This window comes from Aquarana catesbeiana, linkage group LG05, assembly GCF_042186555.1.
Source record: "Aquarana catesbeiana isolate 2022-GZ linkage group LG05, ASM4218655v1, whole genome shotgun sequence".
Taxonomy (NCBI): domain Eukaryota; kingdom Metazoa; phylum Chordata; class Amphibia; order Anura; family Ranidae; genus Aquarana; species Aquarana catesbeiana.
In genome coordinates this window covers 389,460,877-389,484,970 of record NC_133328.1, presented here as the reverse complement: position 1 = coordinate 389,484,970, position 24,094 = coordinate 389,460,877, and the positions used below count along the sequence as shown (strand labels likewise).

At 43.6% G+C, this 24,094-nt stretch overlaps 1 protein-coding gene across 2 annotated transcripts in view; it reads left to right on the top strand.

Annotated features, from left to right (window-relative positions):
• ELOVL2 (ELOVL fatty acid elongase 2) overlaps positions 1–24,094 on the top strand; it is a 184,967-nt gene that overhangs the window by 99,284 nt on the left and 61,589 nt on the right. The window contains exons 2-4 of one of the 2 annotated variants that reach the window (XM_073631055.1): positions 8,761–8,824; positions 21,121–21,136; positions 21,247–21,434. In XM_073631055.1, coding sequence (XP_073487156.1) covers positions 8,792–8,824; positions 21,121–21,136; positions 21,247–21,434 — 237 coding nt within the window. In that variant the 5' untranslated portion in view covers positions 8,761–8,791. The remainder of the gene's footprint in view (positions 1–8,760; positions 8,825–21,120; positions 21,137–21,246; positions 21,435–24,094) is intronic. The other variant, XM_073631054.1, reaches the window with a different exon arrangement.

Genomic DNA, 24,094 nt, shown 5'->3' with positions numbered 1-24,094 from the left:
CAGCAGCAGGAGCCAATGGCTCTCGCTGCTATCACTCTACTATGTGAGGAGAGAGAGACCTGAAGCTCTCGGGCACAGCGTTGGTTCGAGATCAGATTCAGGAAAGTATAAGAGGGGGGGGGGTCCTGGACACAGAAGGTTTTTCTACCTGAACACAGAGAATGCAAACCTTAATGCTTTAGACCCACTTTATGATAAACAGCCTAATTTCCTTCAGTAAATGAACCCCACTGACTTTCAGTGTATATATTATCTGCATTATTGTTATATAGATAGAAATAAAAAGTATAAAAGTTGTGTTCTCAGCTAAATAGTTTGGGTCACTAACTAAAATCGGCTAATTAGATTTCTCTTTTCAGATGCTCAGGAGATTCTAAGCCCGTGTAGAAAGACTAATTTGTTTTAAAAGAATACAGCCGTTTGGTTTTCCCATGTGTCAACTGTACTATGTTAATTGGCTTTATCTCCATATTTTGATTGGTCTTTATTGTTTATGTCAAAGGTCACACTGAGCCATTATGTGTGTGTCCATCAAAAAAACAAACAAACAATGCTAATAAACCTTTCTTTAACCCCTTCATGACAAGGGTAAAACAAATACTAAGGAACACAGTTTTGAAACTTTGCCATGTGTTAGTAAAACTAAAACCGTACATATCATCACAACTACTTAGTGTACCCAGGTGGATTATACCTTGTTTTTTTGAAGGACAAATTGGGCTTTCTTTTGGCGGTAAATGCTTATGGATATCTCCTCATTTTTTTAAATATCACAGTAAAGCTGCCCCAAAAATAGTAAAAAAAAAACTCATACTCTAACTTTATTTAGCTGTATATTTCTTGCTATTACTATAACCTACCACCAAAGAACAACCCAAAATAAATTCTCCTGCTCCTGGCAATTTCAGCAATACCACATATCTTTATATTCCTTGTACCTTACCTGTAGTAGGGCCCAGAAACAATAGTTCGCATTTTGCTTTTTTTTTTTTTAAATCCTGCCAAAAACACAGTGGGGTTGATTTAGTAAAACTAGAGAGTGCAAAATCTGGTGCAGCTGTGCAGAGAAACCAATCAGCTTCCAGGTTTTGTTGTCAAAGCTTAATTGAACAGGCCAAAGTTAGAAGGTGATTGGCTACCATGTACAGCTGCACCAGATTTTGCATTATCCAGTTTTAGTAAATCAACCCCACTGACACTAATACTAATTTTAAAAATCCTTTTTTTCTTTAAACCCTACCTAAAATACACTGACCCAGTCCTTTACCATAACCTGACACTGACATAGAGCAAACCTGCATCTAGCTATTTTATCTTTATTTTTTAATTATGATTTCTTACACACTTTTGTTTGTGTACATTTTTCTCCTCTGGTATGGAGAAAAAGATGCAATGGTTTTTTTTTACGAAAGGCAAATCCACTTTGAAATCCAAGTGCACTGAAAGTGCAGTCGCTCTAAATCTAAGGGGTAGAACTGAAATGAGGGGAGTCTCTGCTGATTTTATTATCCAATCATGTACAAGCTAAAATTCTGTTTTTTATTACCCTTGCATGTCCCCCTCGGATCTACAGCGACTGCACTTCCAAGTGCACTTTCAAGTCCACTTGCAGTGCAAAGTGGATTTTCCTTTAGTAAATAACCCCCAATGTGTCTTTCTCTCCATTCAGAGGAGTAAGAAAAAAAACACGGGCAGGCTGTACAGTGATTGATTTCTGTGATAGCCAGTCAGAGGCTATCGCAGAGATCAGGTGATCGGGAACCAGGCCTCCCAGTTCCCGATCGTTTGTAGGAGACCCAGGAATCTCGGTGAGAGCTCGGTCTCCGTGCTGGGGGTCACAGTGTGCAGTACACTATCAGTACAAACACATGTACACATGTATGTGGGAAGAAGACCCACTTCAGCAAGGTCACATGTGTACAGGGGGTGGCAAGGGGTTAAGATAAGAAGCCTCTCTTTAGTATGCAGTTGCAAAGCTGATCACATCCCTAGGGAAGACTTTTTGTTGGTTCTGGATACTCATTAAGGTCAGATATCTAGGGCTCATTCACTCCATAGTGCACACATTATTGTGAACACAATGCACATCCACTGGCATACAGTTTTTAAACTCAAGAAGCTCTATGCTGCTCTGCAATGCATTATATGAGTTATAGAGCATTTTTATCACCATTTTTTCTGCTGCATGCTTTCACCATGCACTGCAGCATTTGTTACACGTTGCAGTGCATCAGAACACACCGGGGATAATAATTTTTTAGAGCACACTGGGTTTTTTTTCAGAACACACCGGGTCCTATTTTTTTTCTAGTCCACATCAAGGCAGCTCAATTATGTGAACTGAAGCCATAGGACAATAAGCTATTGGCCTTGTTCTTGCATTAGGCAACAAAGAAAAACGCAACCCAACACTGCTGGTGTGAACAAGCCCAAAATGATAGCCTGTGAGACATGTGCAGTCTACCATGATAAGGATAAAAGGGGAAATGTGTTGACTACGCAGTTAATGCTGTATATTCTTTTGCCTATAGGAACAGATAGAAAAGTCTCAGTGTACGAAAACCAGATCTTCCCATCAAAAAGGAAGCTCTAAATAACTTGGTCCTCAACTAAAGGTTAGAGGAGGTGCTCAGACCAGTGGCATACCTAGCACATCTTGCACATTCGGCCAGTAATATTCCAAACTGCCCCCCCCCCCAAAAAAAAAGAACTGGTCTGAAAGAAGTAAAGCAGCGTGCATAGCGTCCAGCGGCATATTGTGGGTGTTGTCTAATTGCATTAGTAAGAGGAGCTTAAAGAGGCATGGTTAAATAACACTTAAGCCTACTCCCCCTATATTGAGCACACATATGCCACAGTCCTGTTGCCCACAAAATATGCTTTAAAGCGGTAGTAAAACACAATTTTTTTTTTTAACCCTGTAAGACAATGGCATAATGTGCTAGTATGCACCGCACACTAGCACATTATGAAATACTTTCCTTAGAACGAAGCTCTCCAGCGGCGTACTGTCACCGATGAAGGTGCTTCCATCTAAACCCGGTCTTCCTTCCGGGTTTGCTTCCTCCAGCCGTCTGATTGGCCGCGCCACAATGATGTCACTCCCATGCATGAGCGCGGGAGTCCACGGAACGTGGCACTGGGCTCTGAAGGGACGACACGGGTATGCCCTTCAGAGCGTATGCGCCGGTGAGTTTAGGCCATGCAAGTTTAAGAGGTATTCACTGTATCGACAGGTAAGCCTTATCCTGGCTTACCTGTAGGTACAAGATCAAAAAAAGGGGTTTACTTCCACTTTAATGAATGTACCAGAAGCATGTACAAACCTCAGCACACTGATTTTAACAAAACAAAACTGTTCTATCACATATGCTTTTCTACAGCCTGTCATACGGAAGAATGTGCATTACAATCAATCGGCTTCCATCTTCAGCTTGTTCAGTTAAAAATGAAAATGAAAGCTATAAGTTGAGTGGTTACTATGTGCAGCTGCTCCAGATTCTGGATGCTCCAGATTTGATAAATTCCCCTAAGTGTCTATAGTGCAGGGGTCAGGAGTGCATACCGCACAGGATAATTTAGGAGTACAGCTAGGGTTACCACCTTTTCATCAAGCCAAACCCTAACACTTTAGCAGCAATTTTTAATTTTTTTTTTTTGCATTTAACACTATAGGATTATAAAAGACCTGGAGCACCTTTGGGTCTCCCAAGAAGAGTAGTATTGCAGCCCATGTAGCAACCCGTGAGGAACAGTGGGTGTTGTCAAATTGCATTAATAATGGGAGACGTTTAAGGAACGTAGTTAGATCAAACAAGCTCAGTCTGTCCCCCAGTACAATCCCCCCCCCAGGTCAGTCTGTTCCCCAGTACATCCCCCCAGGTCAGTCTGTCTTCCAGTTTAATCCCTCTTTGGTCAGTCTATCCCCCAGTACATCCTCCCCAGGTCCATCTGTCCCCCAGTATAATCCCCCCAGGCCAGTTTGTACCCCAGTTAAAGCACCCCCCCACCAATATAATTAAAAACACTGGAAGCCGATGGGTGGGGAGAGGGGGCTAGGAGGACTGGTGCTGCAGGGGTGCCACTGATGTGCCTGGGTTTCAGGTGGTGGACCAAAACCCAGACACAGGATTTAAAACCCAGTGACACTAACAAGTGGCAACCCTAAGTACAACTAGAATTACTCCCACTTCACAGTACAAATCAGCCCAGATCTCCCCTAACATCCTTGAATTCCTCCTCTCAGCCTACCCCCTCAGTACAGACTCCCCTCCGAGCACAGAAAGACCCCCCCCATCAAAGACCCCTCAGTAAAGACTCCCCAGCACAAAGCCTCAGTATAGACCCTCCCCCTGCACAATGTCTTCAGCACAGGCTGCCACCCCCAGCACAGACTCCCTTCCCCAGAACAAACCCCTTATTACAGACTCCTTACCGATCCCCTCCCAGCACAGACTTGTCAGCAAACACTGGTCACTTAGTATAGAACCCCCTCCTCAGCACAAACCCCTCAGTACAGCACCCCCAGCACAAGCCCCTCAGTACAGAATCCCCCAGCATGGTCCCTTCAGTTCAGACCAACACCCCCCCCCCTGTACAGACAGACCCCTTTTATCCCAGTACAAACCCCTCAAACTGACCATCCTAACATTCCTACATCTTACCCCCTAGTAAAGAACCTTCAGTACAGACCCCCCCCCAGTACAGACACCCCCTTCTGTATACAGAAAACCCTGCCCCTTTCTCCAGTACAAACACCCCCGATCCCCCCCCCCCCCCAGTTAGAGACCCCTCAGTAAATATTCCCCCCTTTCCAGTAGATCCCGCAGTACAGAAACTGCCGCCCCCTTCTCCACTATATACTCTATACACCCAATCACGATATTCCCAACGTACACGTTCCTGAAGATGGCTCTTCAGTATTGATGGGTGCTGCAGTGACCACAGGCTGGAAACCATAGACACTCAATGCGAGGAAATGTCACCAGCACACCAAGGATTTCCTCAAATGGGTCCAAAGCTTTATTTTGTGGTCACATGGTACATACAAAGACAACATTTCGGAGTCACGCAGGGCCCCTTTCGTCAGGCAAGTGACATCCCACCCAGGCACAGACTCCTCGGTACAGACACCCCTATCTCCTTCAGTATAGACCTCACAGTACAGAAACCCCTACCCCCCTCTCCAGTACAGAATCCTCAGAACCACTCTCCCCCTCCCTAAACCCACTCAACCCCAACTCATGATCATACACAGCGGGTGCTCAGAGTGAGGGGAAGCCCGGAGTAGGGATGGAAAGTAATGGGTGGATCATGAGAAGAATTCCTCTCACTCTGAGCTCCCACTGTAACTGAAGCAGCAGGTGCGGACTCCTAAAGGATTGCTGCAGTAACCTGACATTTTCTTCTTTTGTATTTCACAGTGCAATGCAGTGCAACACAGAAAAAATGTCAGCTAGCTGCAGCACCCCCAGAGAGTCCATATCTGGTGCGAACTGCCACCCCAGAGAGTCCACATCTGGTGCGAACTTCCCCCCCAGAGAGTCCACATCTGGTGCGAACTGCCCCCCCCAGAGAGTCCATATCTGGTGCGAACTGCCACCCCAGAGAGTCCACATCTGGTGCGAACTGCCCCCCCCAGAGAGTCCACATCTGGTGCGAACTGCCCCCCCCAGAGAGTCCACATCTGGTGCGAACTGCCCCCCCCAGAGAGTCCACATCTGGTGTGAACTGCCCCCCCCGGAGAATCCACATCTGGTGCGAACTGCCCCCCCAGAGAGTCCACATCTGGTGAGAACTGCTCCCCCAGAGAATCCACATCTGGTGCGAACTGCTCCCCCAGAAAGTCCACATCTGGTGGGAACTGCCCCCCCCAGAGAGTCCACATCTGGTGCGAACTGCCCCCCCAGAGAGTCCACATCTGGTGCGAACTGCCCCCCCCAGAGAGTCCACATCTGGTGCGAACTGCCCCCCCCAGAGAGTCCACATCTGGTGCGAACTGCCCACCCCAGAGAGTCCACATCTGGTGCGAACTGCCCCCCCAGAGAGTCCACATCTGGTGCGAACTGCCCCCCCAGAGAGTCCACATCTGGTGCGAACTGCCCCCCCCAGAGAGTCCACATCTGGTGCGAACTGCCCCCCCCAGAGAGTCCACATCTGGTGCGAACTGCCCCCCCAGAGAGTCCACATCTGGTGCGAACTGCCCCCCCCAGAGAGTCCACATCTGGTGCGAACTGCCCCCCCCAGAGAGTCCACATCTGGTGCGAACTGCCCCCCCAGAGAGTCCACATCTGGTGCAAACTCCCCCCCCCAGAGAGTCCACATCTGGTGCGAACTGCTCCCCCAGAAAGTCCACATCTGGTGCGAACTGCTCCCCCAGAGAGTCCACATCTGGTGCGAACTGCCCCCCCAGAGAGTCCACATCTGGTGCGAACTGCCCCCCCCAGAGAGTCCACATCTGGTGCGAACTGCCCCCCCAGAGAGTCCACATCTGGTGCAAACTGCCCCCCCCAGAGAGTCCACATCTGGTGCAAACTGCCCCCCCCAGAGAGTCCACATCTGGTGCGAACTGCCCCCCCCCAGAGAGTCCACATCTGGTGCGAACTGCCCCCCCCCCAGAGAGTCCACATTTGGTGCGAACTGCCCCCCCAGAGAGTCCACATCTGGTGCGAACTGCCCCCCCCCAGAGAGTCCACATCTGGTGCGAACTGCCCCCCCCAGAGAGTCCACATCTGGTGCAAACTGCCCCCCCCAGAAAGTCCACATCTGGTGCGAACTGCCCCCCCAGAGAGTCCACATCTGGTGCGAACTGCCCCCCCAGAGAGTCCACATCTGGTGGAACTGCCCCCCCCCAGAGAGTCCACATCTGGTGCGAACTGCCCCCCAGAGAGTCCACATCTGGTGCGAACTGCCCCCCCCAGAGAGTCCACATCTGGTGCGAACTGCTCCCCCAGAAAGTCCACATCTGGTGTGAACTGCTCCCCCAGAGAGTCCACATCTGGTGCGAACTGCCCCCCCAGAGAGTCCACATCTGGTGCGAACTGCCCCCCCCAGAGAGTCCACATCTGGTGCGAACTGCCCCCCCAGAGAGTCCACATCTGGTGCGAACTGCCCCCCCCAGAGAGTCCACATCTGGTGCGAACTGCCCCCCCCCAGAGAGTCCACATCTGGTGCGAACTGCCCCCCCCCAGAGAGTCCACATTTGGTGCGAACTGCCCCCCCAGAGAGTCCACATCTGGTGCGAACTGCCCCCCCCAGAGAGTCCACATCTGGTGCGAACTGCCCCCCCCAGAGAGTCCACATCTGGTGCGAACTGCCCCCCCAGAGAGTCCACATCTGGTGGAACTGCCCCCCCCCAGAGAGTCCACATCTGGTGCGAACTGCCCCCCAGAGAGTCCACATCTGGTGCGAACTGCCCCCCCAGAGAGTCCACATCTGGTGCGAACTGCTCCCCCAGAAAGTCCACATCTGGTGCGAACTGCTCCCCCAGAGAATCCACATCTGGTGCGAACTGCTCCCCCAGAGAGTCCACATCTGGTGCGAACTGCTCCCCCAGAGAATCCACATCTGGTGCGAACTGCTCCCCCAGAAAGTCCACATCTGGTGCGAACTGCTCCCCCAGAGAATCCACATCTGGTGCGAACTGCCCCCCCCCCCCCCCAGAGAGTCCACATCTGGTGCGAACTGCCCCCCCAGCACATCTCTTAAGTACACCACTGGCTCAGATTTTCATAACCACCCTTTCAATAGATTGTTGATCCTAGAGAGAGTCATGAGCATCAGAGTCTTTGAAATTCACCACCAGCTAAAAATATTGTATCAACAGTAACAACTTTCAGTTTTACCACATTAAGAGCAGACCATGTGGATTAAAATGGCACATTGCCAGATAGGGCACCAATATAAAAAAATGAATAAACCTTCCTGAATTGTTACAGAACAGATGGATGTCCCCATCGGTAATAGGGTACCTGCATCTTTTTGGATACTGCTTATGTTACAATGACAGGAATGGGAACATTAAAGAAAACAACGCACAATGTTCTAACTGTTTTGTCATCATTTATTTTAAAGACTCATTCCCAGCAACCATATAAAAACAGAGCTGAAATACATATTAGTGAGTTGTTTTATCTGCCGAGGGATTTGTATATCTGTCCATCCAGACTGAGATTCACACAGCTCAGCTCTGTCTGCCAGTACAGAAGACCTGATTTTTCTCTGCTGCAGTTCACTAACGCTTATAGTTCCACTTGTCTTTCTCCCGACCTATGATAGGGCAGTGAAAGGAAAAGGAGCAGACTGACGAGTTCATCTCTCTGTCACTCTGCTTTCTCCCCTATCAGCATGCTCATTGCACTGCCACGCTGCTGATTGGCTCCTTGTACTACTTCCCCCTATGCCATTGTGATCTCAGTTGTACAGGGACTTTAAAAGACTGACACCAGTCAAATGCAGGTATTTACACTTCTTGCAATTAAAAACATTTATTTAATGAGGTATTAATGAATATGGAGCTGCGAGGATTTGTGTCATTTATATCCGTCTGGAGTTCAGCTGTTGTGTTGCATTATTTTAGAGAAGATGTTCCACAAATGGGAGTGTCGTTAATAAATACAGATGTGAACGTTTTACACCAATCATTTATTTCCTGATTTGTATAATTTATTAACGTTACAACATATCCCCACCAATATCTTCTATCCAAATCATCATCTGTGCCTTCTGTTTGTATATTTGAATGTACTTTTTTTTTTCCAGGAACACTTACAGAGGCTAGACCAAGAAGTAAATGAATTTGTCGACTATTTGTTTGGGCCTAGGGGTAAGTAGATTTCAATTTAGTTTAATTACAAACAGAACGTAGAAACTCTAGATAAAACCCATTGATTTTCAATTCAGTAACTGCTATGCACAGTGTAAGGTTTGTACACCCCAACAATGATGTTTCCTATTTACACTGGTCTGTTAGGCCCCTTTTTACATGAGGTGGACTCCAATTAGATCAGCAGGGGATTTGTCCGATGATCCTCTTCTGATCAGAGCATAGCATGTGGATAACAGGCCCGTGTCCGCTCAGTTTATACAGAGCGGACACAGACCGAGTCCGCTCTGCTCTGTGGATCGGCAGATGTAAGCAGACTTCGCTGTCTGTTTACACCCGAATGCCCTTCGATCCTCCCAGACAGAGCAGGTCGGATCCCCTTCCATTTTTTTTTTTTTTTTTTAGCGGATCGGATTGAAATATTCTGTTTACACCCGCTGGTCCAAAAGGGCTGAATGTTGGATCTGATCAGGTCCTTCTGAAAAACTGGCAGGTGGACCTGGTCGGACTCTTCATGTTTTACTGCTACAGGGTGACCACAATGCGCAGGAACACGTGTATATATACGTGATCCTGCCCTTCCGGATACTGGGTAAGAGTGCGCGCCGCCGCCGGCTCGCTCCCACTGTGATTCTACACAGCGGGAGCTGATCAACAGGTCCAGCAGACCCGTTGTCCGCCAGCACCTGCTGATCGTTCGGTACAGAGGCAGAATGGCAGTCTGACTATGTAAACAAGGCAGATCGCCGTTCTGTCAGTAAGGAAGGCATAGATCCCGTGTTCCTGCAAAGCAGGGACACAGATCTATGCCTTCCCCTAGTAAAAGCACCTCCCACACTATACTAAAACACCAGCTAGGCACATAACCCTTTGATCGCCCCTGATGTTAACCCCTTCCCAGCCAGTGTCATAAGTACAGTGATAGTGCATATTTATAGTACTGATCACTGTATTAGTGTCACTGGTCCCCAAAAAAAAGTCAAAAGTGTCAGTGTCCGACTGTCCACCGCAATATTGCAGTCCCGCTATAAGTCGCTGATCGCCGGTATTACTAGTAAAAAATAAATAAAGATTCCATAAATATATCCCATAGCTTGTAGAAGCTATAAGTTTTATGCAAACCAATCAATATACACTTATTGTGATTTTTTTTTTTTACCAAAAAATATGTAGCAGAATACATATTGACCTAAACTGATGAAGAAATTAGATTTTTTTTTTTTTTTTATTGGATATGTTTTCTGACAGAAAGTAAAAATTATTGTTTAAAAAAAAAAAAAAAAATTGTCGGTCTTTTGCTCATAGAGCAAAAAAATAAAAAACCGCAGAGGTGATTAAATACCACCAAAAGAAAGCTATATTTGTGGGGAAAAAAGGACAAAAATGTTATTTGGGTACAATGTCGCACGACCGCGCAATAGGCAATGCCGCATAGCAAAAAATGGCCTGGTCAGAAGGGGGGGGGGGGTAACTCTTCCAGAGCTGAAGTGGTTAAACATACCATTGAAAGTGTTTTGATATTTCTGCTCAATAAGTAAAAAACAATACCTGTTGATCCTGCTTGATGTCCATTGCTGTCCTGTGTCTTGTGCACACAGCAGCGTTCTCTCAAACAATGTTATTAGCCCTGCCCAGTTCAACAATGTGGACTACAGAACACCTCCCCACTATGTTAAATTAAGGAGGGGGTATTCTGTACTTACAGTATGCCCTATGGCGACAATGCTGTTTCTCTATTAGTAGCACTGTGACGATGAGCATTGTTGCCTTAGGACAGGAAGTGAGTTACTGGCAGGTTCACCAGGTAAAAATAAAGGAAAAATAAAAGGAATACAGCCACCACATCTGAGGACTGACAAGCTTCATTATATTACATTACATCACAGCGTTTTACACACACTGCCAGCTGCTTAACCTAGGAAAACAGGCCTATAGAAAGAAAACTAATGCAGCCACCACATCTAAAATTTGGTAAGCTGCAATATATTACATTTTTATCTTTGGGTCTACTTTTGCTTTAGTTTGTAATGCTTCATTGGTGGTAAGAACTGAGGCACCTTGATTGATTTTTCTCAGATACCCGATAGGGAGTTTGGCACCATATGGCTCCTGAATAGAAGTGCCGGATATACATAACATCCTTCTCCAGGAACTACAACATTTCTGTAGGTTACTATCATAAAACTATCTCTATGGCTTTTGTTGCGGTAACTGTGGAACAGCAGACGTCTGTTGTAGGCAACCTTGCACCTAAGACCCCATACACACTATACAACTTTTGTTGTCTGATTTCCTTTAGATTTACCAAAACCATGTAGTGAAGGGCCTGCTTGATTGCATACAAATTGAAACTCTAACCACTTAAAGGGGTTGTAAACCCTTGTGTTTTTTCACCTTAATGCATCCTATTTATTAAGGTCAAAAACATTCTGTCATACAGCAGCCCCCCAGACCCCCTGTTTTACTTACCTGAACCTGTTCTTTTTCGCCCGGTAATGAGCACACCAGCGCTAGCCAGTGTCTCGTGTCTTAATTGGATAGATTGATAGCAGCGCAGCCATTGGCTCCTGCTTCTGTCAATCAAATCCAATGATGCAGGCACTGGGGAGCGGGGCCGAGTCTTGCTGTCTGTGTCAATAGATGCAGCAGCAGGGCACGTGAGCGCACCCGCGCGGGTGTCCTGAAGGAGAGCGTTGCTCCAACGGGACACTCGAGAAGAGGAGGAGCCACGAGTGCCGCTGAGGGACCCCAGAAGAGGAGGATCGGGGCTACTCTGTTCAGAACCAACTGCACAGAGGAGGTAAGTATGACAAAAAAAAAAAAGGGTTTAGTAACCCTTTAAGGACTGGGCCTATTTTTCAGACTTGGTGTTTACAAGTTAAAATAATTTTTTTTGCTAGAAAATTACTTAGAACCCCCAAACATTATATATATATATTTTTTTCAGACACCCTAGAGAATAAAATGGCGATTGTTGTTGACACACCGTATTTGAGCAGCGGTCTTACAAGCAAGATTTTTTGGGGAAAAAATACACTTTTTTTAATTAAAAAATAAGACAATATTAGCCCAATTTTCTTTTATATTTTGAAAGATAATGTTATGCTGAGTAAATTGATACCCAACATGTCATGCTTCAAAATTGCACCCGCTCCTGGAATGGCGACAAACTTTCCCCCCTAAAAATCTCCATAGGCGACGTCTAAAAATTTGTACAGGTTACCAATTTTGAGTTACAGAGGAGGTCTAATGCTAGAATTATTGCTCTCACTCTAACAATTGCAGCAATACCTCACGTGTGGTTTGAACACCATTTTCATATGCGGGCGCGACTTACGCATGCGTTCGCTTCTGCGCGTGAGCTCGGCAGGACAGGCGCTTTAAATTTTTTTTTCTTATTTATTTTACTTTTTAATTTTTACACTGTCCTTTAAAAAAAAAAATCGAGTCACTTTTATTCCTAATTCAAGGAATGTAAACATCCCTTGTAATAGAAAAAAAAAGCATGACAGGACCTCCTTAACCGGTTCCCGACCGGCATAAGCAGATGTACGTCAGCAGAATGGCACGGCTGCGTGCACGCTGGCCGGGAGCACCGGAGCTCCGTGAGTAGGACTAGACCGCCGCGGGGATACCCGCGATCGCCTCACGGAGAGGAATGTAAAGCTAATGTAAACAAGCATCTCCCCGTTCTGCCTAGTGACAGTGTCACTGATCTCTGCTCCCTGTGATCGGGAGCAGAGATCAGTGATGTGTCACAGGTAGCCACGCCCCCCCACAGTTAGAAACACTCCCCAGGACATACTTAACCCCTCCCTAGCCCCCTAGTGGTTAACCCCTTCACTGCCAGTGTCATTTACACAGGAATCAGTGCATTTGTATAGCACTGATTGCTGTATAAAAGACAATGGTCCCAAAAATGTGTAAAAAATGTCCAATGTGTCTGCCATAATGTCGCAGTCACGATAAAAATCGCTGATCGCTGCCATTACTAGTAAAAAAAAAAAAAAATCATCAATAAAAATGCCATAAAGCTATCCCCTATTTTGTAGACGCTATAACTTTTGCACAAACCAATCAATATACGCTGATTGTGATTTTTCTTTTTACCAAAAATATGTAGAAGAATACATATCGGCCTAAACTGAGGAAAAAAAAAGTTTTTTTATTTTAGCAAAAAGTAAAAAATAATGCGTTTTTTTCAAAATTATCGCTTTTTTTTTTGTTTACAGCGCAAAGAATAAAAAACCTCAGAGGTGATAAAATATCACCAAAAGAAAGCTCTATTTGTAGGAAAAAAAGGACGTCAATTTTGTTTGGGAGCCACGTCGCATGACCATGCAATTGTATTAAAGCGACGCAGTGCCAAATCGCAAAAAGTGCTCTGGTCAGGAATGGGGTAAATTCTTCCGGGGCTGAAGTGGTTAAATGTGGGATCTGGGGTCAAAAAGACCTCAGATCTCACCTCAGATCTTGCGGCTCATCCGCTGCGGAGACCACTTTTATCTGAAAGAGGACTGTCCACTCTTGAAGAGGATACCGGGGTTATGGCAGCTATCTGCTGCCATAACAGAGGTATTAATCTTCAAACAGCTGTTGTACAACGACGGCAGGCGGCCCTTAACCTCCCTGACAGTATTCCCGAGTGTGGCTCAAGGTTAAATTTCAGCACCATTAGCGGTAACCCCGAGCCACACTCAGGATTACATCTCAGGGTCCTGGTTCTGGTTACTTACCTTGTCCCCAGGATCCTGCGATGTCCCCCCGCGCTGTCTGCGGGATCCGTCCTCTGCCCGAAGCCTCTCTGTGCCAGGCTCCGTTCCCTGCGAGCGTCGCAACGCACAGGGGCGGAGCCTGGCGGCAAATTCAAAAAAATGTCAAAATCATAACACATACAGTACTGTAATCTTACAGATTACAGTACTGTATGAAATGATTTCACTTCCCTTTTGTCCCCAGTGCTTTGGCCCATGTCCTGCATGCAGTTTTATATTATATATACTGTTCTTTCTGCCTGAAAACTTGAGATTGTCCATAGCAACCAAAAAGTGTCCCTGTACATCAAAAGTGGCTTTAGACCAGCTAGAAAACAGCGATAGTAAATTAGAACACTTGCAGAATTGAGCCTTAGTGAATCGTGGAGAAATTTATTTTATTATTATAATATTGTTATTTTTTTAAATTATTTATATTTATTTATTATATTATAATTTATGATGTTGTGTTTCAAACTTCATCATACCCGGGATATCTACTAGACTCTTGTTTGAACAGATTTAAGTGTGTTATTGTTAAGAATTACAGGCCTACAATATAAAACGCCAAATTTCTATGCAAAATAATTGTACCGCTTTGAGGCGCAAAAATCTGAAATAATCATACCACCAGGGAGGTTAAGTAGTTAAGGTTTGACCTCATATTATATGGTTTTGGTAAATCTGAAGGAAAAAAAAAAAAAAATCGACAGAAATTGTATACTGTGTACTCAATTGCATGAAAATTGTATACTGTGCCCGTAGACACGATGTGAAAATCGGATGGAAAAATTCGTACAACGAGCTGTCTGCCGATTTTCGGATCGTTAGTACGGTGCTTTTGACAGCCAATTTCACATTTTCATCAGACAAAAGCTGGATGTGCAGACTATAGTACGGTTTTCATACGAAAAAAATCATAAGAGCAAGACTACGCATGCTCAGAAATGAAAAAATACATACAAAACTATTCAACACATTAAGTCACTTCTGACGTTGTATTCTGTCATACGAAAATTTTCATATTGTGAGTAACCTCTTCACTTTCGACATGAGACTAGCATGCCACAATAAATGGACGTTCGTTCGTCCAAAAATCTAAGCGTGTGTTAAGAGTCACAGCAACATCAGGGGGCTGGATATGGAAGATGTTTGGAAGAGATTGATTGAATTCCACTGTTCAGATTTTGTGCTGCCTAATAGTGTATTCATTATTCATGTTCTGAGATTTGTGTTCTAGATGGATAAATACAATGTACTTGTAACTTTAATACAATTCCCAGAAATGACAACAACAGATACTTTTGGAATCTGGTCTGGAAATGCAATAATAAAAATATATTGTAAATGATTTATCACAAATTTCATAATAACCAAACTTTCGGGGGAAGCACAGGGCTACAAAATAATTTGACTCAGTAGGAAGACTACACCTACATGCTGCTCCGTAATAAATCTTTCATCAAACTATAAACAATTCCATAAGATGATTGTTATCTCAGTGATTGATGCTGATTATCAGTTCAGTGAAGACTGGTTAAAAATATGACCATGAAGCATCTCAACTCCTTCAATTCAAGTCTATGGTAACGCACCATAAACACGTCGGCGCACGCATTTGCAGCTCGTTAGGCCTTGTTTACAAAGCCACCTGTGTGCGTTTTTTAAACGTGCGTCAAATGAGCATAGGGTGTTTGGGGAGCGTTTTTTAGCACACAATAACCCTAGGTTCACATCTATGTGGCTGCAGTGGATGTGTTTTTATGGCACGTTTTGCGGTGCATTTTGCGTTTTCAAACACACGGTTTTGGTGCTTTTTTGCATGCAGTTTTCATGGGTTTTGCTGTTTTTTTCCTCTTTAACAAACAAAAAAATGGCGTGGGGTCCCCCCCTATAATTTCATATCAGACACTTATCCGAGCATGCAGCCCAGCAGGTCAGGAAAGGGAGGGGAAGAGCGAGTGCTTTGTTGATGGGACAAGGGACTATTCCTCATAACCCTGGCTGGTGGTTGTGGGGGTCTGCTGGCGGGGGGACTTATTGGAATCTGGAAGCCCCCAAAGGGCCTGATCTGGATTGGGGTGGGGGCGACCACGCTGTTTTTTTTTTGTTTTTTGTTTTTACAGATTTTTGGTGAGAAACCTCGCGGACAGGTAATGATTCATCGGTTGTTAAGGACGCTGTTTCCGGCTTCCTGGTCCACTCCGTAACAAACAGCTATATTAATATATATATATATATATTAGTATATATATTAGTATTAGGAAAAAAAAAAAAAACCCTCAAAACACATGTAAAAACATATCAAAAACACGGGTCCATTGAAGTCTACTACACGCAAAATGCAATCTGCTGCGGGGAAAAGAGTCCTTGACCCTTTTCAAAAATGCATTGGCTGAAAAATGCATAGATGTGAATGTGTACCATAGGAAAAATGAACTGTAGTGCGTTTGTGGTGCTCAAAGCATTTACTGACCATCTGTTCTTAGAGCTGCCATTTGATCACAGCATGCTTATGAATTATTTGAAGAAAAAAGAAAGTGCATGAACAGTGTGCATCTAAACCTTTTCACATGACATCACTCACAATCAATACACCCCCTCCCACCATTCCCATAAATAAAATAATAGCCATGCACCAATTATCTCCCTTATCAAAACTGTCCTGCCTTCCCGCTGCTGGCCAGTTTTACACTGCTGTAGCCACTGTAGTATCTTAATTCTTGTCTCTGGTAAATTTGGGCTTAGCCTTGCTCATTTAAATTGTGCAGCTGCTGGCCAATTTTAAACTGCTCTCTCATCTGCAGTCTACTAATTCTTGTGGTAAAACACCTACCTGTACCTTGGGTTCCTAGTACAGTCTGGCCAATTATCCCTTATTAAAAATGTGCTGCTGTTGGCTAATTTTAAATGGCTGTATCATCTGCGTATGTCTTTTAACCACTTCAGTACAGGGCACTTTCGCACCTTCCTGCCCATGCCAATTTTCAGCTTTCAGTGCTGTCACTTTTTAAATGACAATTGCGCGGTCATGCTACACTGTACCCAAACAAAATTTTTATCATTTTGTTCTAACAAATAGAGCTTTCCTTTGGTGGTATTTGATCACCTCTGCGGTTTTTATTTTTTGCTAAACGAATAAAAAAAAAAATTTTGTAAAAAAAAAAAGTTCTTCTTTGTTTTTGTTATAACATTTTGTAAATAAGTAAGTTTTCTCCTTCACTGATGGGCACTGATAAGGCGGCGCCAATGAGATGGCACTGATAGGCGACACTGAAAGGCTGCACTGATGTGTAATTATGGGTGGCACTGATAGACGGCACTGGTGGACACTGATAGGCGGCATTGATGGGCACTGATGGCTGGCACTGGATTTCACTGATAGGCATCACTGTCAGGCATTTTTCAATGACACCGATTGGCAGCTTCCTGGGCACAGATTGGCATTTCCCTGGTGGTCTAGGGTGGCATACCTGGTGGTCCAGTGTGGTGGCTATCCCTGGTAGTCCAGAGACTCTTTACCTAGATCGGAGTTCAGACTGACACACCACAACAACGTTCACCGCGATGTGCGCCCCTGGGGACACGCAGTGGCTTGATATCCTGGTGATGTCATATGACGTCCGGTCAGGATATTGCAACCACTTTGCTGACGTCATATTGATATATGGCGGGCGGCAAGTGGTTAAAGTGATACTAAAGTCTCAGTTTTTTTTTCATTTAAAAATAACATAAACATGTTATACTTACCTGCTCTATGCAGTGGTTTTGCACAGAGAAGCCCCAATGGCGCCGCGCTTCTGTCTCGGCCAATGAGAAGAGTGAGTCCCAGGCAGCCGAGTCTCTCCTGCAACATCGCTGGATCAAGATGGGCTCAGGTAAGTATTAGGGGGGCTGAGGGGGACTGCCGGACACAGAAGGTTTTTTATGTTAATGCATAGAGTGCATTAACATAAAAAACTTCTGACTTTACAGCCACTTTAATTCTTAATGGTAGCCTGATATAAAAAAAAATGGCCAGCGACAGGACAGTTTTGCATCAGTGAATGCTGGGGCAGCCACAGTGAACTCCTGGACGATTTCTATCTGCCAGTCAAAGTTGATCTATTGCTTTTTGATAAAAAAGCATGTGTTAATGCTAAAACTACTGATGCTAAAACTACCGGGAATTTTTTTTTTTTTTTTTTTTCACAGTGAAATAAATTGGAATGAGGCGCTGCTGTAGTATGTATGCCAAACTAATTGTAAAAGAAAAAAAATAAATTCCACAGTCAAATATGCGCTGCTAGTGTGTGCTGTCGCTAAGACAGCGTGAAAGTCGCACTGTACTGTATCACCACGTTCAGCTAAGGCACCCCACAAGCATGTTATTTAAAGAATGTGTACTTTTAATGTTGCCTTGAAAGCCTTATGAAAAGACTCTCTTCTCTCTGTATGGTATCCTTTAACTTCCAGTTCAGTTCAATACACTTCAGCACAGCACTCCACCAGGACCGGAAGTGTGGTGAAATCTTTAACAGGAAGACAACAATAAGAACACTTTTTTAGTACACTAATGCCGTGTACACACAAGCGTACTTTTCGACAGCAAAGGTCCGACGGAACGAATCCGCTGGAGAATCCGATCATGTGTGGGCTTCATCGGACCTTTACTGTTGAAAAATCAGACGGACTTTAGATTTAGAAAATTTTTCAAATGTTTCCGACGGACTCGATTCCGCTTGAAAAATCCGTTCGTCTGTATGCTAGTCCGACGGACAAAAAACGTTGCAAGGGCAGCTATTGGCTGCTGGCTATGAACTGTCTTATTCTAGTCCCTTCGTACGTCATCACGTTCAAACGAATAGACTTTTCTAACAGACTTTAGTCCGTTCGTATGTGGGCAAGTCCGGTCGTTCGAAAGCCCATTGGAAAGACCGTCGGACCTTTGATGCTGAAAAGTCTGCTCGTGTGTACGCAGCATTAGAACTTGTACACATGATGAGATTATCAGACAGATGACCTCCGTTTATTTTTGTTGCGTGCTGGTCTATGTATCGAAAATTAAGAGGTTACAAAAGTCATGAACATTCTCATACAACAGAAAAAAATTCAGAAGTGATGTCATGTAAAAAATTTTTTGTTTTTGTCCATTTCCTTTTTTCATCCGATTTTATGATCGTGTGTACGGGCCATAAAGTGATTGTTCTTTTTATTTTTTTTTTTAAATGAAACTTTACAAACATGTTATACTTGTGCAGTGGTTTTTGTAGGGCAGCCTGGAACCTCCTCTTCTCGAATGCCTCTTTGCTGGTCCTGGCCCCTCCCTCCTGTCGAGTGCCCCCACAGCAAGCAGCTTGCTATGGGGGGTACCCAAAACGAGCTGCAGCTTCATGTGTGCATTCAGACATGAAGCTGCCGTTTGGCCCCGTCCCCTCTCTCCCATGATTGGCTGACTTTGCAGGAGCCAATGGCACCGCTGCTGTGTCTCAGCCAATCAGGAGGAGGAATTTGTGGACAGAGAGGGGGCTCAGGTAAGTATTAGGGGGTGCTGGGGTGGCTTCTACATACAGAAGGCTTTTTATCTTAAGAATGCATTAAGACAAAAAACATTCTGCCTTTACAACTCCTTGAAAATCAATTGGACGAATATACTGCTTCCGAAGCATTCGTACGATAACACTGGTCTACGGGGAAGGGGAAAAAGGGGAAAGCCTCAGAAATGAAAGTAGCTAAATTTTACCAGAATTGGGTCACTAATAAAGAAAAATTAAGTTGTGAGTATTAATTGGCTCCAGTTTGCAAGATACAGCTTTAGGTCAAAATTGCATCAAAATAATTTAAAATTACGAGGGGGTGTGCGATCATGCTCCATAACTTTTCTGCAAAATGTGATATAGGAATGGTGCCACACCAATCATTATTTATTTATCATTTTATTAATAACAAAAATTAAAGTTTGGGTCCACTCACATCAAAAGCCCTGGATCATCTGCATCCTGCTCATCGTCTTTATCATCATCTGAGTCTAGAGAGTAGGATTCTGGTGGATCTGGAATTGGCAAGACCCCACCATGGGGTGAAGGACGCAGTATGGATGGAATGTTTGGATATTCCACGGTCCACTTCTTTCTTGAGATCCCTTTTGCAATCGGAGAACCATGCAAAAATAGCAGTCACTACTATGGTGGGTGGGTTCCCTCCAAACCATAGGGACTGCAAAACGCATGGACTTTTTCTTCTTGTTAGTAGACCAGTGTAATCTGATGGTTAGTACACAGCTTTCGAGAGCCGATCACGACAGTTCATCTGATATTATCCCAAGGGACAAACATGAAAAATGTTCTTGTACAATGGCAGATCGTACGATTTTTGTTTAATCAGTACAGTCTTCGTCTGAAAATATAATACAATACATGACATCACTTCTGAATTTTTATTCTGGCATACAAGCATTTTCATAACTTTAGTAACCTCTTCATTTTCAATATGGAGACTAGCATGCAAAAAAAAAAAAAAAAAAAAACAGACGGTCATTCGTCCGATAATCTCATTGTGTGTACTAGGAATTAGGGAAGGCTAGAAACTCTGTCCGCTTTTTATTGCTGCCTGTCATCAGAACATGAAGTGAGGGAAAATCTTCCCAATGAGGCCCCAGACAGCAATAGAAACTTGACAGAAATTCTGCTCCTTCCAAACTATATCCAGATATAAAATAAAAAAGTTTTGAATGGAGGGCATGGTAATTGGATAGTGTTTACCTGGGTGGGAGTTTTACAACATTTGTGTTCTTCAAACAGTTTAATACACAAGACTGAAATAGTGGAAAGTCTGTAATATAAGTCCATACAGTATGCCTGGTTGCATATATTCAAAGTGTAATTGGCGCAGTTATACTTTTAGCTTGCTGTGCCCTCGTGCCCCCCTGCCATTTTAATATCTGTCCCTGATCAAGAGAGATATTGCAGATTATGCTGCAGAGCCGCTTGTGAGAAATAGTCTAAGCTGGGTCTGTGCATGCGCTATATACTCTTAATTCCTTCCTAAGGAGACTGTGAACTCTCCATAGAATTGAATGGACAATGCACAGTGCATGATACAGATCAGCCCCTGCTTCTGCCTATCATCTTGTGACTTGCTACAGTGTTATAGTTTGCAATCAGATCACTGTGAAAGATAAGACCCAGAAAATGCTTCCTCCTACCTGCAGCAGACTAATGACATCATCTGAGCCCAAGCAAAGTTACTTACATAGAGTTCAAAAATTGCTTTTTAATGTAAAAAAGTGCAGCATTTTGTTGGGAAATTATACTATCGATGTATATTGTGACATGTCAGCAATGTATTCATGTAACTGTAACAATATATTAAAGTAACTGGAGGATCCACTTTAACTTTGTTCCAGCAGGTGAACGAGGAAGCAATTAATATACTGTAGCAGCAGGCATAAGTGCAGTTTTTCTTGCAGGACAAAAAATGTATTTAACAATATCACAGCATGTAACGTTATATGAATCTTCTTTAACTGTCTGTCTCTGGTTGCATTGTGCTTATTCACTTCAGAAGAGTGTTTTACATGGTAAGAATCCATTCCATGATTTATTGCTTGTAGCACCAAGGCTTATAAATTGGCACAAGCTTTTTGTGTGCTTTTTTTTTTCTCATTCTCATTCTTCCTTGTCTTTCCAGATCCGAGAGTTAGAGGATGGTTTATGCTGGATTCCTGTCTTCCCACCCTTACACTGACTATCCTTTATATCCTATCCATATGGTTGGGGACCAAATATATGAAGAATAGACCAGCACTTTCTCTCAGGGGCCACCTAATTGTTTACAATCTTGCAGTTACTTTGCTCTCCTTGTATATGTTAATAGAGGTGAGTTTTTAATAATTGTTCAGTTTTATATTGCTACTAATTAAAACTTTCTAATCAATGACTAATTTACTGGTGTGCTGATGACAAGGTAGAGATCTTCTGACACCCGCATAATGCAAGACCTCCATGGTAACTTTGCAGTCATTTGCAAATTTGCCATCAAGCGGAGAAATAATATGTGGCCATCTCTTGAATATTTGTTTCAAGGGGATGGGGGGCTATTAATATACTTTATTCCTTTTCCGCTCTTTTTACCCGGCCAGAACAGATCTGGTACAAAAGATATTCCACAGAATGCAAAAAGAAATTCTACATTTTAGAAAAGATTGGGAAAGAGTGAAAGAACACACAAAGATCATGTGAAGAAGTGAGGGTGGGCTTGAAAAGGCCCATAGATGTTAGTTGGAAGTCTTCCAACTCTGCACTGGGCAGCAGTCTGATGTCTATGAGCTACCAAAAGACACTTCTATCCGAGGCTCTCCTATGAGTGTAACACTCAGGGCAGAAAATCGTGTCCACTTGCTATTGTTTTTCTCTTGCTAAGGTAGTTTTGAAGGTGTCTGCAGTGTACCTTCATCCTCCCCATAGTCCTATACACACATAGTTCTCCATTTGTATAGCGAACAAACACAGATGCCTAAGGGTAATCAGACTCTGATGTATACGGTAAAATTTTAGTATTCTAAAAGGTAGTCATTATGGTGAGAATACTGTAAATGATAGTGAAAACAGAGAATCTAATACAGGGGTGTCCAACCTGTGGCCCAAGACAGCTATGAATGCCGCCCAGCACAAAACTGTAAACTTACTTAAAAATTTGGATTTTAATTACTCTTTACTGGACTTTTAGAAGTTTTATCTTCCCAAGAAAAATCTCCCACTCTTCACAATCGCACCTTATTCATGTCATTCATTTTTGGCAACACCTATATTTGTGAGCAACTATTTTCAAAGTTGAAGGACATGAAGGGCAAAAATTAGAACCAAAAGATCTGATGAGTACCTTAAGAATTCATTGAGAATTGCTACTACATCCATCAAACTAAATATTGATATGTTAGGTTGTCAAATATTGCGCTAGTTTTATGTTGCCCTCTTTTACTTTCATAATAAAAAATATTACAAAACAATTTAAGTTTTATTACTCAGATAGGTACATTATCTATATCAGTGATCATTAACTTGAACATGATCTGCCCAACTTTTCCTGCTGATCAGCGATTCTTATTGTTAGTGTATTTTATGTGTGGCCCAAGACAAATCCTCTTCTTCCAATTAAGCCCGGGAAGATCAAAAGGCTGAACTCCCCTGGCCTAATAGCTTTTGTTTTTGTTTTTTTTGGCTACTATCACCTTACTTTCTAAGCAGAAGGAACAGCGTTTTACAGCTTTTTTCAGGGTCGCTTTTGTGGGTTTGGTGTTGGGGGACAGTATAACTCGTGAATCATGGTGTTGGAAGCTACTGCTTATGCTCAGATGATAAGGAATGCACAAACTAAAGTTGTAGTAGAAAGATTGCAAGGCAGTAACTCTTGTTTGGAAATACAGTGCCTTGCAAAAGTATTCAGTATAGGTTTTTTACCTATTTTGTTACATTACAGCCTTTAGTTCAATGTTTTTTTTGATCTGAAATATATGTGATGGAACAGAACACAATAGTCTAAGTTGGTGAAGTAAAATTAGAAAAATATATACAAAATACAAACTATTTTTCAGAAATAAAAAAATGATAATTGGCATGTGCGTATGTATTCACCCCCTTTGTCACATAATTAGTGAAATGATGTCCACCTGTCACATGATCTGTCATTACATATACACACCTTTTTTAAAGGCCCCAGAGGCTTCAACACCTAAGCAAGAGGCACCACTAAACAAACACTGCCATGAAGACCAAGGGACTCTCCAAACAAGTAAGGGACAATGTTGTTGAGAAGTACAAGTTAGAGTTAGGTTATAAAAAAATATCCAAATCTTTGATGATCCCTAGGAGCACCATCAAATCTATCATAACCAAATGGAAAGAACATGGCACAACAGAAAAACCTACCAAGAGACGGCCGCACACCAAAACTCATGGACCGGGCAAGGAGAGGCAGCACAGAGACCTAAGGTAACCCTGGAGGAGCTGCAGAGTTCCACAGCAGAGTCTGGAGTATCTGTACATAGGACGACAATAAGTCGTACGTTCCATAGAGTTGGGCTTTATGACAGAGTGGCCGGAAGAAAGTCATTACTTTCAGCAAAAAAACAAAATGGCACGTTTTAAGTTTTTCGAAAAGGCATGTGGGAGACTCCCAAAATGTATGGGGGAAGGTGCTCTGGTCTGATGAGACTAAAATTGAACTTTTTGGCCAAAGAAAACGCTATGTCTGGCGCAAACCCAACACATCACATCACCCAAAGAACACCATCCCAGTCTGGACTGGGAAACTGGTCAGAGTTGAGGGAAAGATGGATGGTGCTAAATACAGGGATATTCTTGAGCAAAACCTGCACCACTCTGTGATTTGAAGCTAGGACGGAGGTTCACCTTCCAGCAGGACAATGACTCCAAACACACTGCTAAAGCAACACATGAGTGGTTTAAGGAGAAACATGTAAATGTTTTGGAATGGCTTAGTCGAGACCTAAATACAATAGAAAATCTGTGGTCAGACT